The following is a 14,911-nucleotide window of genomic DNA, read 5'->3' as shown; positions in this document are numbered from 1 at the left end:
AACGATGTAAATGGCACAGTGGGAAAGTAAAGGAGGAAAAAAAGACCTCGTTTCAACGTTTCAGTGAAAATAACTGCAATCACGTTAATGACCTTGATTGAAACTTACAGGGTGAAGTGAGTTGTGTTCATGTGAGTGTGTGTCAGTGTTTATCTGCTCTTGTTATTGAAGCCATTTAGATTCATTGCTTTGTGTCTCTCTTTTGAACAAGATGCAGCACTTCATGCCGTACACCTCACTACATCTCCCTAGGATCTAAACAGAGAATATCGTTTGATCTACACCAAGATGGTATTAGTCAGATCTAGAAAAAAACAGACCAAGGAGATTTTCTCAAATTTTCTCTTTTCTATTGAGATAGGCTATCTCTGCAGATAGGTTAACTAAAGAGTTTCTTCTTTCTTACTTCTAGTCTGATAGAAAAACATCAGTACAATATAAATTGTGTTTTTTATGTTAAAATCATGAAATAAACAAAAGAGGCAAAAAAGTTTTATTACATTTTTGTTTATTATTGGCTTCTTCTTCATGCTCCATTGTCATACAAGAGAATCTAGGTTTAGAATTTGTAGAATCATATTAGAGCACATTTGTTGGATCATGACACTTCAATTTCAGCTTGTTTCCAGTTTGTTTACTATGATGTAAAAATATAATGATGTGTCAAGGTCTGGAAAAATAACAGCTTTGACTTATGTGGATATTGAAGTTATAATTTAGATTTTGCATTTCAATTTCCAGCAATGACTGGTGACCTGTCCAGGGTGTACCCCTGCCTTCCACCTGAAAGAGAGCTGGGATAGGCTCCAGCAGATCCCTGTGACCCTGGTTAAGGAATAAGTGGGTATAGAAAATGGATGGATGGAATTTCCAGCAATCATATTTACCCCAAGCTGCAAGCTAAGTATCAACACAACTTACAGGTGCTATATTGTGGCAGTTAATGCTGAGGATTTTCCCTGTTAAACCCCTTTTCCGAATGCAGTCTTGTAGGTTAGAGCCATCTTATGAAGAACAATATAGTATCATAAAACACAGTTAGGAAATAATGTGTTCTACTCACTCTAGGACATCTCTGTTGAAAGGCTTCTTGCTGTTGCCAAGGAACTCTCCAATCATCTGTCGGCTCAGGCCCTTTCTCTGTAGCAGGAAGTGTGCTACGCCGATCGGTGTGTCTGGGATGAAGCCTCGCGAGATCAGGAACTGAAGGCCCTTGTCAGGGTTTCTGAGTCAAACGAGAGAGAGAGAGGAATGAAAGAAATCTAGCAGAGTGTAAAAAGTTGCAGGGCTGCAACCTTATGTCCTAAATACTCGTGGTGTGACTGATGATTTGTTCTTTAACATATTTAACCACAATTAGCAGTAGCTTATCATTTGGATTAAAACTTTAAGGGGGGAAGGTATAAGAGCATTAAAACTAAATGTAAAAAATGATGTAGTGCTTACAGTGCATACCTACACAGAGTGGGTGGACACTGCTAAAAGTGATAAAACACAGCGCTGAGTCTCATCTGTAATCCTTCCCATGCTAGAATACAACATTCATTAACTACTGTGCAAAAAAAATGTGCAATATTGAGACTCATACTGAAAGCAAAAGATGCAGGTGGTCTAATTTTACAACAACGGAACGATCTTTTAGATACACAAAGACGTCTGAGCTCACTTGCACTGTGATAAAACTATGGATGTGTGAGGAGTCTATGTGAACATCTAATTATCTGGAAAACAAAATGTATTTCCATGCTCACATATCCAGAAAATGTACCTGATTGTTTTCCATGTTTTCCATGAATCATTTCTTTCCAAAGAACATCCCCCTGCCTATGAGCTTATCTGAAGATTGTTTTCAGCTGGCAGACAGAAGTTGCATATAATATATATGTGTGTCCATATATATATATATATATATATATATATATATATATATATATATATATATATATATATATATATATATATATATATAAAATAACTATTTATAACCCCATTAGACACAGAATAGTTGCTCTAGGCAGGCTACTGCATTACCATCACAGCTCTCCCCCTCTAGCCTCCATATAGTGTTTAAACCACAGCCTTTATGTAACAGAGCAATGTGTGTGTGTACCACAGCTAATGGGTTTAGTAAGGCGAGGGTGGGACAGAGGAGAGGGAAGATAAAGGGCAGGATAGAAAGAAGAGGCTGAAAGAGCACCAGCCAGAGCAGATGTGCAGAAATGGGAGTGTGAGGGACGATGAGCACAGGCTGGATTGCCTGAAAGCATCTGCTGTAACGGCCCCAACACACTCTCAGCTTCTAGCTCACCCTTTCAGCTGAAGGTGATGTCTCGCCAAACGAATTTGGCAGATATCACTCATCTGAAAACAACAGATGGATCACACATGGTGGTTATTAGTCATATGCATGAGTGGATGGAAGGGTTGGAGGTAGGAAAATGAGGCAGGAGATACAAAATGGACAGATTCTGTTGAGTTGTACCAAAAGCATCAACACAACCACAAGCATGTCTGTTCAAACTATGAAAAAAACCTTCTTTACATTTTCTATTACATGGATCTCTTGTAATCATGCAGATAATGGCTGTCCTTTCTCAGGAGAAACGGTGGAAGTATTGTTGTCCTACTGCAATCTTGCCTAGAAATGCATAAATGGTACTAAGTTGTTTCGCAGGGTATCTTTTGATAGGTTTTGTGATCTGGATCATGTTCACAGGCAATGTTTCTGTTTTCAGACAAAGGACTTTCTATGTATGTACTGTGTACTGCAAGCAAACTGGAGGAAGAAATTTAAGGGAAATGGTGGGCATACAAAGTGCAACAATGTACAGCAGACGCAGGGATTTGCATTTTGTGTCCAGATTGTGTGCAGGTAAGAAAAAGACTGGGTAAGTTAACTTTTTCAATTTTCAGTCAAGACTATAATTTCCCCTAACCTAACCCAGTATTATGAGTGCCTAAACATTACCATAAAATCATGCTTTAGTTGCTACAAGAAGATACAGTGGTGCGAGAGAGTGTAGTAAATTAGAATAAAATAATAAAACATGTTACCAATGATCATTTACCTGCACTATCAACTTTTGTGTCTCAGTAGATAAATTCAAAATATATTCAATAAAGTTTTGTCATTATGTTCGTATAAAAGGCCAATTCGTGCAGCATTATATTTAAAATACATGTTTCCTCTTGCATGAAAGCAGTTAATAGTTTTGGGTTTTTTTTTTTTTTTGGAAGAAAAATGTCTTGGGTGGAAGACAAGGAGCAGGTGATTTGGAGCTGAAGGCAGAAAACTGAGTTTTCACAAGGTTGAGGTGTGAAAAGCAAACAACAGGACAACGTGTAGACACACAGAAAATAGGGTAGGGATGGGAAGAGACGGTGTCAGACAGGACCCAGATGTGATGCTAAAATGGCAAGTCCCAAAAAAAACTGCAGCACATATATCTTTCTCCCTCACACATACCTTTTTGGCTCCTTAGTGCATGCACACATTTATTTTTGCATTATGTTAGACTCCCATCCCATCATAAATATATCCCTCCACTACCACCTTCATATCCATTTTTATTGGCCCTCTGTTTTATTGCTAATAGAGAGATATGCACAATGGCCAGAGATCAGAACTGTGTTTTATGGCGCTTACAAGTGCTTAACTGTCAGCGCTGTATGTTGCCTTATTTCTCCAGATGCACACACTTCTGTTCTATTACTAACTAGTGATAGATTGATGGCTGGTTAACACCCCTGTGAATTTTTCTGAGTTGAAACAAGACTGTGTGGTGTAAAGGGAAACGCTTCAAAACCCCAAATCATTGCGCCGTTGTTGCCTTGCTGCTGTAACGTGTTGCTCTTGTCCATCAAGTGTGCGTTTGCTGAGAAGGCAACTGAGGAAAGAAAATGGTGATATGGTTGCTTTCCCTTCTCCTCGGTAAGATGTTATATTGGCCTTTTATAGAGCAGTGGTTCACGACCTTATTTTTCAACAGTACACCCGGAGGCCTCATTCATCAACATAATGTTTGAAATGTGTCCATTTTAAAATGATTGATACTAGATGTTGTTTAACACTATTAATGATATAAAACAAAAAGGATAATGTTAGGATAATGCATTAATATAACTGAAATGTCAGTGTTTAGGTTGGTTTGATACAAAAGTATTCAGAAAGTAAAAATGTACTACACTGGGGGTAGAAGCATTGGATGGGCGTTAAAGAATGAGGCTGTCCATAACAACATGACAACTAAAAATGTCACTGTTACAACTTCTTCATTTGAAATCTTCTCCATTGCAAAGTCCATTTTTCCTATTGAAGACACTTAAAAACAAATGGCAAACATTAACAGCAAGCTGATGTGCGTGGGATTGACTCTAAATAAATTACAGTGGTTGTGTTGGATTTCATGAGAATTTAGAAATGCTTCCTCTGTTCGCCATCTGGATTTCAGAGTTTGTAATTATGTGCTGGGTCATTTAGCACTAAGGGCAGAATGTTAACACAGGGAAGGTTTTTGTAAGCACAAACCAGCATAAACTGTACATACCAATTTACACCCACACACATTGAGTTTTTTTTTTGTTTTTTTGTTTTTTTTTTGTCGAGCTCTCCTGATGTCAGGTTATCCCTCTTGGGGAGCTGGACAGGTTTTGTGTATCTGTTGTGTTAATTAGCCATCCTTGACATATGTATTGAGAGCTGCTTTTCTCTCTCTCTCTCTCTCTTCACATTTACACCATCATTATAAATCTCTTATGTCATCTTTAATTCATAAAGCTCTCATGGTGCTCCTTTTTCACAGGAGTCGATCTGATTTCACCGTGACCTGCGCTGATGCCTAATCAATGCCATTAAACACTAGAATTTGAAAGGAAGAAAAGTGAATGAAGGGCCGGGTACTGTGAAATGGAAAAGTCATGCATACAAAAAGAGAAATCTACTCAGGACACTTTCATTAATGTCACACCTTGTCACATCCTCTGTTTTCCTTTTGTCTGTTCCCTGTTGACAGTTTGGTACCAGCTCTATTGTGTGATGGCAATGTCCTTGACTTTCTCCTCACATAATGAAGTCATTGTCATTCCAGCCACACTCAAGCTGGAACCTTTATCAAGTGGTCTCTCTCTCAACCTCCTCCCCCCAACTACTTTTTTGTGTCTCTGAGTTCCTCTCTTTTACGTTTGCACTCCATTTCCGTCACCTGCTCTTCTATCTTTTTTATTCTTATGCAGGCAGGTGCACATACACACTTACACACCTAAAACTCCTGACTTTCCCTCTTTAATTTACTTTCTCCCCCTACCGTTCTCAGTCCACCTGCTAAGGCTGTGCACAGACCACCTGCTGCAAGACGCACACACATTCATACTCATTCCCATATTACTTTTACTAAATATATGTGTATGCGTGAGCTTTTTTGTCCGCTTGATCAAGCAATGCCCAAGATTTAGCCCAAAGCAAACAGTCCTATTTAAGATGCAAAGGATACAACAGCACAGGTATTAGAGAGAGGATATGAACTGGTGGAACTAATAAGCCTCAAGCTCGACTGCCAACCCCCCCCCCAAAACACACACTTCTTTTATTTTTTTCTCCCTTTCTCATTTTATCTCTCGCTTCCCTTGTAGCCAATTTATTAAAAGTCCGCTTATCTTTCAAGGTGTTTGATCAGGGGAATGAGAAGAGGGGCTTGCAAACAGACACAGAGGGCTATGAAACCTGTCATGTTATGAAAAAGTCCCTAAAAAGTAAGAGAATCTTGTAATCAAATTGAGGGCTTTCATTAAAGAGTTGTTACAAATGTGTACAGTCCTCACTACCTCTCTGAAGATATGTAAAATATCTGCACAGTGTCCCAAATTAAATCTGAACAAACTGATAAATGCATCCAATTTTTCTCTGCTGCTCCAGCTGCTGTTCAAACTGACACTATCAAAGTGGACACGTTTAAAAAAGTAATTAAATGTGCAGAGTTTAGTATACTAAATACAGAGCCTGCCTGAGTGATAGCTGACTTGTAACTAAGTTTTGCAGGTTGACTTTCTAAGTCTGAATAAGTTTGCATCCCATCACACAGCTGCATCAAAAATGAAGGGTGTGGGGGTGTTTGCACTGCAGTGCCACTAATTATTTTAGTAAATGTGAGCTGAGTTAAGGCTATTTGTACGACTGCAGTGATTTGTCTGCCTGCAGTTCAACTACTGATTCTCTTTTACAGTCGTGTATATGCAGACAGGCTGTCTAGTCTGTCTTTAGTCTCTTGAGTCCTACAAACTGTCATAACAAGACCACAGGGTTAACAATGTGTGTCAAGCTAGAGCAGACACAATTGAGCTTTTACTCTGAAAATCATGTCTATTCTGATGGTTTTCAAAAGAAAAAGCACAAATGACAATGGGCACAGCATTCTCAAAATGTACCTGCTAAAACTATTAACAACTTTGATTCTAATAAAAAAAAAAGGTATATTTCATCAATTACATATACAGGTAAATTACAAAAAGGGTGTTTTACCTATTCATTTTTATATTTTAAAGTTAAATTGAAAAAATGAAAATTTCAATTTCTGCATTCCCTGTGCTGATTATTCTCTTTGCATCTTCCTTAGGTGCAGAGCTTGCTCCTGTTCCTCATGCTCCAGCACTGAGTCAAAGTTAATCGGCTTTATTGTGCCCTTTTATGGCAATGCAGAGCTTGGCAGTGTGCAAAAAGATGATGTGCGTTTATAAGCTCCAGCCTTCTAAATTTGTATGAGATGGCTTAATTAGGGCAATTTCTTAACAAAATCATGTAGTGGTTCCACACCCAAGGGAACACAGTTTTCCTTCACTACAAGATATTTTGGAAAGCAAGGAGAGTTTCCACAAAAAATGGTTGAGGTGGCAGGGACAAAAAAAAAAAAAAAAAAAACGTGCTTGGCTTGAAATGTTAACAAATTTTTCATCCCAGTTCCCAAGGTGCCACTTCACACAGTGCTGAAAAACTTTTAATTACATTCACAACTTCCAGCAGAATGACTAATGAGAATTTTCAGCTTTGTGGATCATTGCAATTATTATTATTTTTTTTTTAGATTTGCTCCTCATGTATTCTGACTTAACCTTACCCAGCCAGTCCATCACCGGTTGAGCTCAACTTGTAATATATGGGAATGAATAAATCCACTTTATTTATTTTGCATATATGCAGGACATGCTGTGGGTGAAATAGTATATGATAAAGCTCCCTATTTAATTATTAATTCTAAGTGTTCTGTTGGTTGTTTAACACATTTTCAGGAGCCATGTGGTTACAGAGATTTCTAAAAGGGAAGCGTAAAGTGGTGGTCTCATAATGAAACCACCTAAAGCCAATGAGCACATTTATTTGTTGCCTGACATTAATGTTGACATTCAATCATGATAGGCGTGCTGTCACCTGTGCGGGGCCCAAGGTGGGTTTGGCCCCGCCTACTTGGAACCCAAGCCCAGCCAATCACAAAACGACGTCGCGAATGAATTAGATTTGCATCGTCTGTGTGAGACGTCAACTAGCGGAAAAGACCAACAATGGAGGCCATGTCTGTCTGAAGAAACCAAAGAGCGGTTTGTAACTCTGGAGGATACTTTACAGAAATTTGGGCGAAGCTTCACCTTTAAAGGACAACTCGGGCCTAAAGAAATGATGGACAAGCTGAAAACAGCCGCAAACACACAGTCGCTGTGTTTCATAAGGATATGAACCTGTCGTCAGTCGCTACGGGGCTGGACATGAGTTATTCCTCCTGAAGGACTTCCTCACCTGACCCACAACCTGTACGGCGGAGGGGCTATTTTTAAACGGATGTCACTAATACATAAACCAAGCTCACTGTCCCTGCTGGCATTTAGGAGAGAACTGGTTATAATGAAGGAATTTGTGTTCAAGCCGCTGTCATCATCCAAGGTAAGACTCGCTGTTTACATAAAGGTATTGTTGTTTGCATGTAAGTTACTGGGTAGGCCTATACTGCTTGTATTTGTGGTTCTGTATAGTTTCATCAGGCAGTTTATGATGTGGTAGGTGTGTGTGTTTACAAACAGCATATATGATACATACAGTCATGGATCTAATGTTACTGCTGTGTCTGACTGGTGTCTGACTTAAGATGCTATCTGGCTTATGATGGTTCTGGCTCATAAGACTAGGGGAATGGTCTCGGGCGAGGCCTGGCTGTCTATATCGTGCCTACACTATTTGAGTTCTGCTTCAGCTAGTGTGTCATCATGTAAGAAAATGTTTAAAAGTTCATCTCTAAATATGTAATTGATTATTTTAATACTGACCTTACTGCAGGTCATAGTTCACCAAAGTTACTGAGCAACAAATATCCACAACAGATTCAGTCAGTGCTGTTGTCACCACCTTGCACCTGTCTGGAGCACATTTTGGGAAGTTCTTATCTGCTTCTGACTCTGTCACTCTTCACTAGGCAGAAAGGGGAACTGAATTCACAATGACCAAAAAGCTGCTAGCAGCAAGCATAAACAAACATCTCGGGGACAGAAAGCATGTTTTTCTACTGCTGACTATCTTTGAAGCCATAGAGGAAAATGCAGTGGGAGCTGGGTGGTGGCAGGAACAGAGGACAAATCACTTTGACCAGCAAGATGCTGTTTGAAAGTGCTACATAAATGTACTTAATTTGATTTATAGATAAGCTGTAGCTACCGTAGACCTATGAACCTAAATGCTCTTCTGCACAGTACAACACACGATCTCATGATCTGCAGTGCATCACGTGTGCTAGGGATGATGCTGTATTTTTTTTTTTTTTCCGTTACATTTTCAACTAATACTCAGTACAGTTTATTCTGAATAATCTCAGAGTTTTACTGGCATGTACAGTTGATCATTACAAGGAGTTTTATGTTTTGCTTCATAAATGCAATAACATTTGCAGTAGTGGCATTATTGAAAACATGAAATTACATTTAATGCACTAAAATTCATTTAAATTAAATTGTCAATAACTATAAACACCCCATACGAGTAGTTTTAGGCAATTTATACAGTTTCAGTTTGAGTGTTTATCTCTGACCTTTAACCAACACTGTGGTTGTACAGCATTAAATATGTTAATCTTTAAATGTTTGAATGAATTAGCAAGCTAAAGAAAATCTGCCAACCACAGGTGCTATTTCTTCCAACAAATGAAAAGTGATTTTGTCTGCATCTGTGTGAAATAAAGGAAGGTACCAAGAGTTTCAGGTGGTAAATCTGCCACTCTTATTATTGTAAAGTGAAGATTTGTGAGAACAGAAGGCAAGCAGACGTCATTTGTTTGTAACTAAATTATCGCCCTTAACTGCCTGATCTCATCTCAGCCAGGTACTCACACTTCTTTCATTCCATTCCTTTCTTCTTACAAACCAGACGTCTCTGTCTCAATAATTCATCCTCTCTATTTTAGTCCCTGTGCTGATTTGTCTTTCTCCCAACCAAAGAAGACACCACAGTTCTGGCCTGGGACTTGGGTTGAATTCTGTTTTGGTCTTTGAGCACAATAGGGACCAGTGAGGAAAAGTGCTTTTCTTTGCTCTTTTGAGTCCAGAAGGTCCCATGAAACTTCAGGTACACCTGAAACAGAGCTTGGGATACTGTCTGCTTCATAAATCTCACTGAAAATAGAACATTCTATAGTTGTCCAATGTATCTATAGTCATGTTTATCTATAGTGCTTTATAGTAATAGCTTATTTCAGTGTAAAACATATTTAAGAAACACAAATTACCAGTCTAAAAAGCACTGCTGTCATATCCAAACTACTCATTGTGTGTTTCAGTGCAGCTGATCATGGCTAAATAATAAGCAATGATTAAGAACTGTTAAAAGAAAAACTTAACCTCATTTTAAAATGTCATTTGAATCATTTAAACAGAACAAAGTGTGTTGGTTACTCACACATTGAAGAGGTTGAGGCCAATGCGGTAGAGGCGTTTTCGCATGACATCAGTGGATAGCGTGGGTGATTTACAGCTGGCAGGGTTCTCACAGTGGTACCGTGGCAGACTGAGGATCATGGCCTGTAGTGCCTCCTTGGATGATGCTTCAGATGTGGAGCGTGCGTCTGTTGAAGTGCTGCTGCTGCTCATCTGCTCTGAGCTGTTGTCTGCCAACTCTGAGCTACACCTTTTCACCTCCAGGGGCTCCACCACAGGAGAGGTCCCCAACAGTACAGCCTCTTGTGGTGGGATGGTGTGAGGGGGTTGTGTGGGTGATGGTTCCATCACCACAATTTCCTCTGGGCTTTGAGGAGCAGCCATCTTATCCATAGGGGTTTGGGGAGGTTGCTCCTCCTCCCCAAGCTCTTCTTCACTTGGAGGAGGAGCAGGGAATTCGTCATCCTGTTCACCTCCTTCTATCTCTAAGTCTGGAAGTGGTGGGGGTTCTTGGGGTGGTGGTGGTGGATCTATGGGTTCAGCTGGAAGCTCTAAAGGAGGAGGAGGAGGAGGAAGAAGGTGTTCTTGTGAGAGGCCAGGTGGCATAGGGACTGATGTGGAGTTTTCTGTTGTGGAAGTAGTTGTTATAGTGGTGTAGGCTCCTTCTGGCTGGACACAGCTGCTGAGAGGGACAGATGTGGATGATTCCATGACTGAAGATGAAACACGGAAATTCTGGCTGTCGATCTGCACTGTCACATCTCTAAATGCCATCATTAGCTTGCTTGCATTTCTCGACAGGTCACTTGGGTCCACTGGGCCTTGATGTATTGTTGACTCTCCTGCACCACCTCCTTCTCCCCCAGTTCCCACTCCTGCAGCAGCTGCTGCTGCATTAAAGGAGTCAGCACTGAACTGATAAGTGCCACCTTCTTGCAGTGAACACATGGTCTTCAGGCTCCAGTTGCTGAGTGCATCATCTATGGACTTTGCCAATGACTGGACCTGTTCAGTGAATGAATCTTCCAGGTCTGTCAGGGTGCCACCAACTGTAGCAGGCAGAGATGGTGAGCGCACCAAAGGGATGCCTGCCAAGTTACAGCCTTCTGCCAGAGCCCGTTCAGCAGAGAAACCCTCCGTGTTTTGGACACGCACCTTGCGCAGGGAGATGCGTCGAGGCAGACGACTCTCCAGCAGTGAATTGCGGATCTTCTCAAAGTTCTTGCTGAGCTGGTACTGGCGGAAGGCAGTCTGGATCTTGCAGGCAGCACGGCGGGATATGAGGTGACCACCGTATTTGTGCTCTAACATTTCGATCTAAAAGAAAAGCAGAAAGAAGGATAGAAGAGGAAAATAACACATTTGTACAATTTCTGATATTCTCTGAAAATCACAATAAAACTTGTAACTTATCAGGACAATCTTCAATTACTGGTTAAACTACGTCTCCTAGAACTTGATCCTATATGACAGTGATGGCTGCATTTTGATTAGAAATTGTACAGACATATGATATAGACATATGTGTCAGAAAAATCATTGCCAAGGTCAAAGAGGGCTTTTTGCTTATTGCTACTATGATTCTTGTATCATAGGTGCTTATATTTGGAATAAAAGGAGCTACCAGTGCTTCAGCATATTGATGTATCTTGTCTGTAGAGCATGAAAAATTAATATCATATAGAAGTTGAATAGCAGTGTGAAAAAAAACAGATGAAGTGTAGGTGGGAAATGATTGAGCTGAGCAGTGAAAAAGTAGAGATAATTATAGTGGAAAAAGAGAAATTAAATGCAGTTCCCAGGAGATGAAAGAGGTTGTAAAGTCCAATTTTTGGGAGGAGCAGTCAGATATTAAAGTACCCCAAATAATATTCTCAGATGACTGTGTAATTCTATTTTACTAGCCAGCCTTGTGACGTCTGTACATGAACGATATACAGTTTGGTCAAAGCTACAGTTTCAGTGAGAGAACACAGTAAAGGCTGACTCATGACATCTGGACAAACTGCTCATTTCCTCAGCAAGTAGAACTCATAATCTCTGTGAATTCCATAGAGAGGTCCTCCACGCATCTTTAAATTGTCTGAAGCTGAACAAGCCATTAATCTTGCCTGTGAAATATTGCTCAAATGCTGTGGGAAATAGATAGAGATGTAATATAGCCATCCTCATCTCACAGCAGCTCAAACACTCGATGAAACCTCTTTGAGTTTCACAGAACAATCAGGGTCTGGGTATCTTTGGAAGTGCCCAGAAAGAGCTCTTATCTTATCAAGTCACTCTGAAGCTTTTTCATTCAGACTAAGTCAATGAATAGAATTCTGCTTCTGTTCTAACTTTATCAAGGGCACACGTATGGAGGAGGTTTCAGCCTCTAAGGAATACAACTGTCAACATTTAGTCATTTTCCGATCTTGAAAATACCATAAACATGCTGTGTAGAAATGCACATTAAACATGATACGAACATTAATTAAGGAAATAGAAATCTTTGCTGCTCCCTGTTAGAATAAGGGCATTGTAAATTGCTAACTGTGTTATGAGAATTGTCATTTTGTAGACAGATTTATGTAAAGGGTGTAACCAGGCATGTCATAGTTGAGGAAACCCAGGTTTTCTGTGCAAATCACCAAGACATGCGAATGTATGGATGTGAACTCTGTATGAACTCTGAAGTTAACCTATGTTTCAACTTTCCCCTGTTGTGTAAAGTGAGACGGTGCCTGGAACCCATGTAACCACCTCCAGATATAAATTAAAGTGTTCTAAGCGGGCTCGGGGCTGCAGCCGGAGATAGCAACAAGTTTGCATCTCCTAACAGTCACGAGCTCAACCTAGAACAAAGAAAAGAAAGTCTCTGTGTAAATGTTTGATTAGAACCAACACTCCCTTAATCAATTTTCTCTTCTGCCTTTGAACTAGCTTCTTGTACATGAGGATTAATTTGGTTTCAGTAAAATATCCTCCCTGTAAAATCAAATGCAATTGAGTGAATGGTTACTTTGACCATGATGGATCAAAATGTGACGTTCAGCCATTAATCTCCTTTCACTTTAGTCCTGGACAAAGTCACTCAGCCACCTTGTATGGTCCTGCAAAGAGGCACTGATAGGCTTTAATGCCTGGAGGGTTTGCAATTTGTGATAAGTGGTTAGTTCAACAAGATGCAGCCTCTCTTTGTCATTGCAGGAATGGAATCACATACAAAGCCTTTTAGAAAAGTGGAATGACACTGAAAATCCATCTTATCTACTCGATTTACATTTCACTGCAGAGCCTCTGCAAGCAAAGTGAGACGTACTGAGAATATTAAGGTGGTTTCTGAATAGGATGCTGGTTTGGGGCTCTACTGTATCTGCTGATGGCAACCTCTGAATAGCCGTCAGCTCTTGCAAGCTAGACTGAATATTCATCACCTTTTAATCTGGACTGTTCTATGAATGTGCTGTGTGCACTCCTGAACTGACTAAGTTAACCTTAACACTTAATAAAACATTGCGTTGTTTGTTTTCTGTTTTTTGTTTGTTTTTGTTTTTTTTAAGATAGGCACAGAAGTAATATGATTGACTTCATTATTTAGAAAGGTGTCCTTCATCAAAGCAGATTCTACACAGTTCCACTGCAGAGGTGCCCTTGGATGTGAGAAAGGGCCGTCACTGTGGCTGTGTTTGATTAAAAGTGGCAGTCGAGCTTGTTTGTTTTGCCTTCTGCGTAAGCTGGGTTGGGGATGAATAAAGCATTTGGGTCACGTTGCTTTCTTTATCAGAGTGTGCTTCTGATACACTTTGCCAGTCCGATGGAATTACAGCCACCTAGACAAGCTGGCGTGATGGATAGAGGAAAGAAGCGTGGAGAACAAGAAGTCGAGAAAAGCAGATATTTGATGCCAAGTTAGCCAGCACTGTGCTGGAGTAATAGACCTGCTGGTATCTGGCTTTACTACGTACTGTTACACATTGTTGCAATTTTAGCAACTTCTGTTACTGTCATGAATCACGGATAGTGCACAGTGCTTTCTTCCTCGTGGGTCAGCTTCAGCTCTATTTGTTAATACTGTGTGTAGGCAGGTGGGCGGTGTTACTGGCTTGTAGGAGCCCAATATAACTGTGCTACTGTCAATTGCTATCATGTTTTTCTAACACTCAGGAGGAAATACTTACTATAAAGTACTACAACTCTAGGGGCCAGCAGTAAAAAGGTTGAACACACTGACATATTATTGCCTTTCGTTCTGATAGGGAGCAACATTATCGTTCATTTGTTTGCCGTCTTGTAATTCTGTTTTTGGTCTTTACTGACTCTGGCTCTTTAGTTGCTAAATCCTCTACGATGTCCATGAATTACTTAATTTGTCTGCTGAAAAACTGGTGATCATTGTGTTAATGTTACTTGTATGAGCTATTTATGTCTTCAGTGATTGTAGCATGAAGGTTTGATACTGGCACATTCCTAGTTAGGAAGAGAATCCAGCACTTATAATGCCTGTAGAAGTGCAAAGGACAGCAGAGCACTGACTACACAAGAAAACAAATGGCTCAAGGTATTGAGGAGAAGATGAGATAAAGAAGGTGGTGATGAGGCGGATGGCCGTGCCAAGACTGGCCTTGCTGAAAATCCCTCCCATTAGCCGACTGTCAGTTCCACCTCTGATCACTGCACTAGGCACTGATGGAGAGAGATTATTCCAGAGATGCAGTCGTTTGAAAGAACAGTGATGGCACAGCTCTCTTCCACCAGGTTTTCTAAATTGATTTTGACGTGCAGATCAACAGCATGCTGACCTCATGTTCCCCTTTGAGTGAGGAGGAAAAGGTGGAAAACGAGCAAGTGCAAAGTGGTGCAACACGACAGTATGTGGGGGGAACAAAGGTGTAGTACAAAATGACAGATGTAACTCAGAGGTTGAGGGTTGATAGTGAGTATGAAGTATAGATAGAAACAGCAATAATACTAACATGAAATTACAAGGGAGGATAAAAGAGTATTATATTCATCACTTAGTAATTTCAAA

General features: G+C 40.1%; 1 protein-coding gene across 1 annotated transcript in view; it reads right to left on the bottom strand.

Annotated features, from left to right (window-relative positions):
* The window catches only part of iqsec3a (IQ motif and Sec7 domain ArfGEF 3a), a 78,699-nt gene that overhangs the window by 20,081 nt on the left and 43,707 nt on the right, over positions 1-14,911 (bottom strand). Inside the window, exons 5-6 of the mRNA XM_026327382.1 lie at positions 9,923-11,217; positions 1,064-1,225 (exon numbers count right to left, since the gene is read on the bottom strand). Of these exons, the coding sequence (XP_026183167.1) occupies positions 1,064-1,225; positions 9,923-11,217 (1,457 nt within the window). The remainder of the gene's footprint in view (positions 1-1,063; positions 1,226-9,922; positions 11,218-14,911) is intronic.

Source organism: Mastacembelus armatus, chromosome 23 (genome assembly GCF_900324485.2).
Source record: "Mastacembelus armatus chromosome 23, fMasArm1.2, whole genome shotgun sequence".
Taxonomy (NCBI): domain Eukaryota; kingdom Metazoa; phylum Chordata; class Actinopteri; order Synbranchiformes; family Mastacembelidae; genus Mastacembelus; species Mastacembelus armatus.
Note: the sequence above shows the minus strand (reverse complement) of the source record. Positions and strands in the feature narration are given on the sequence as shown.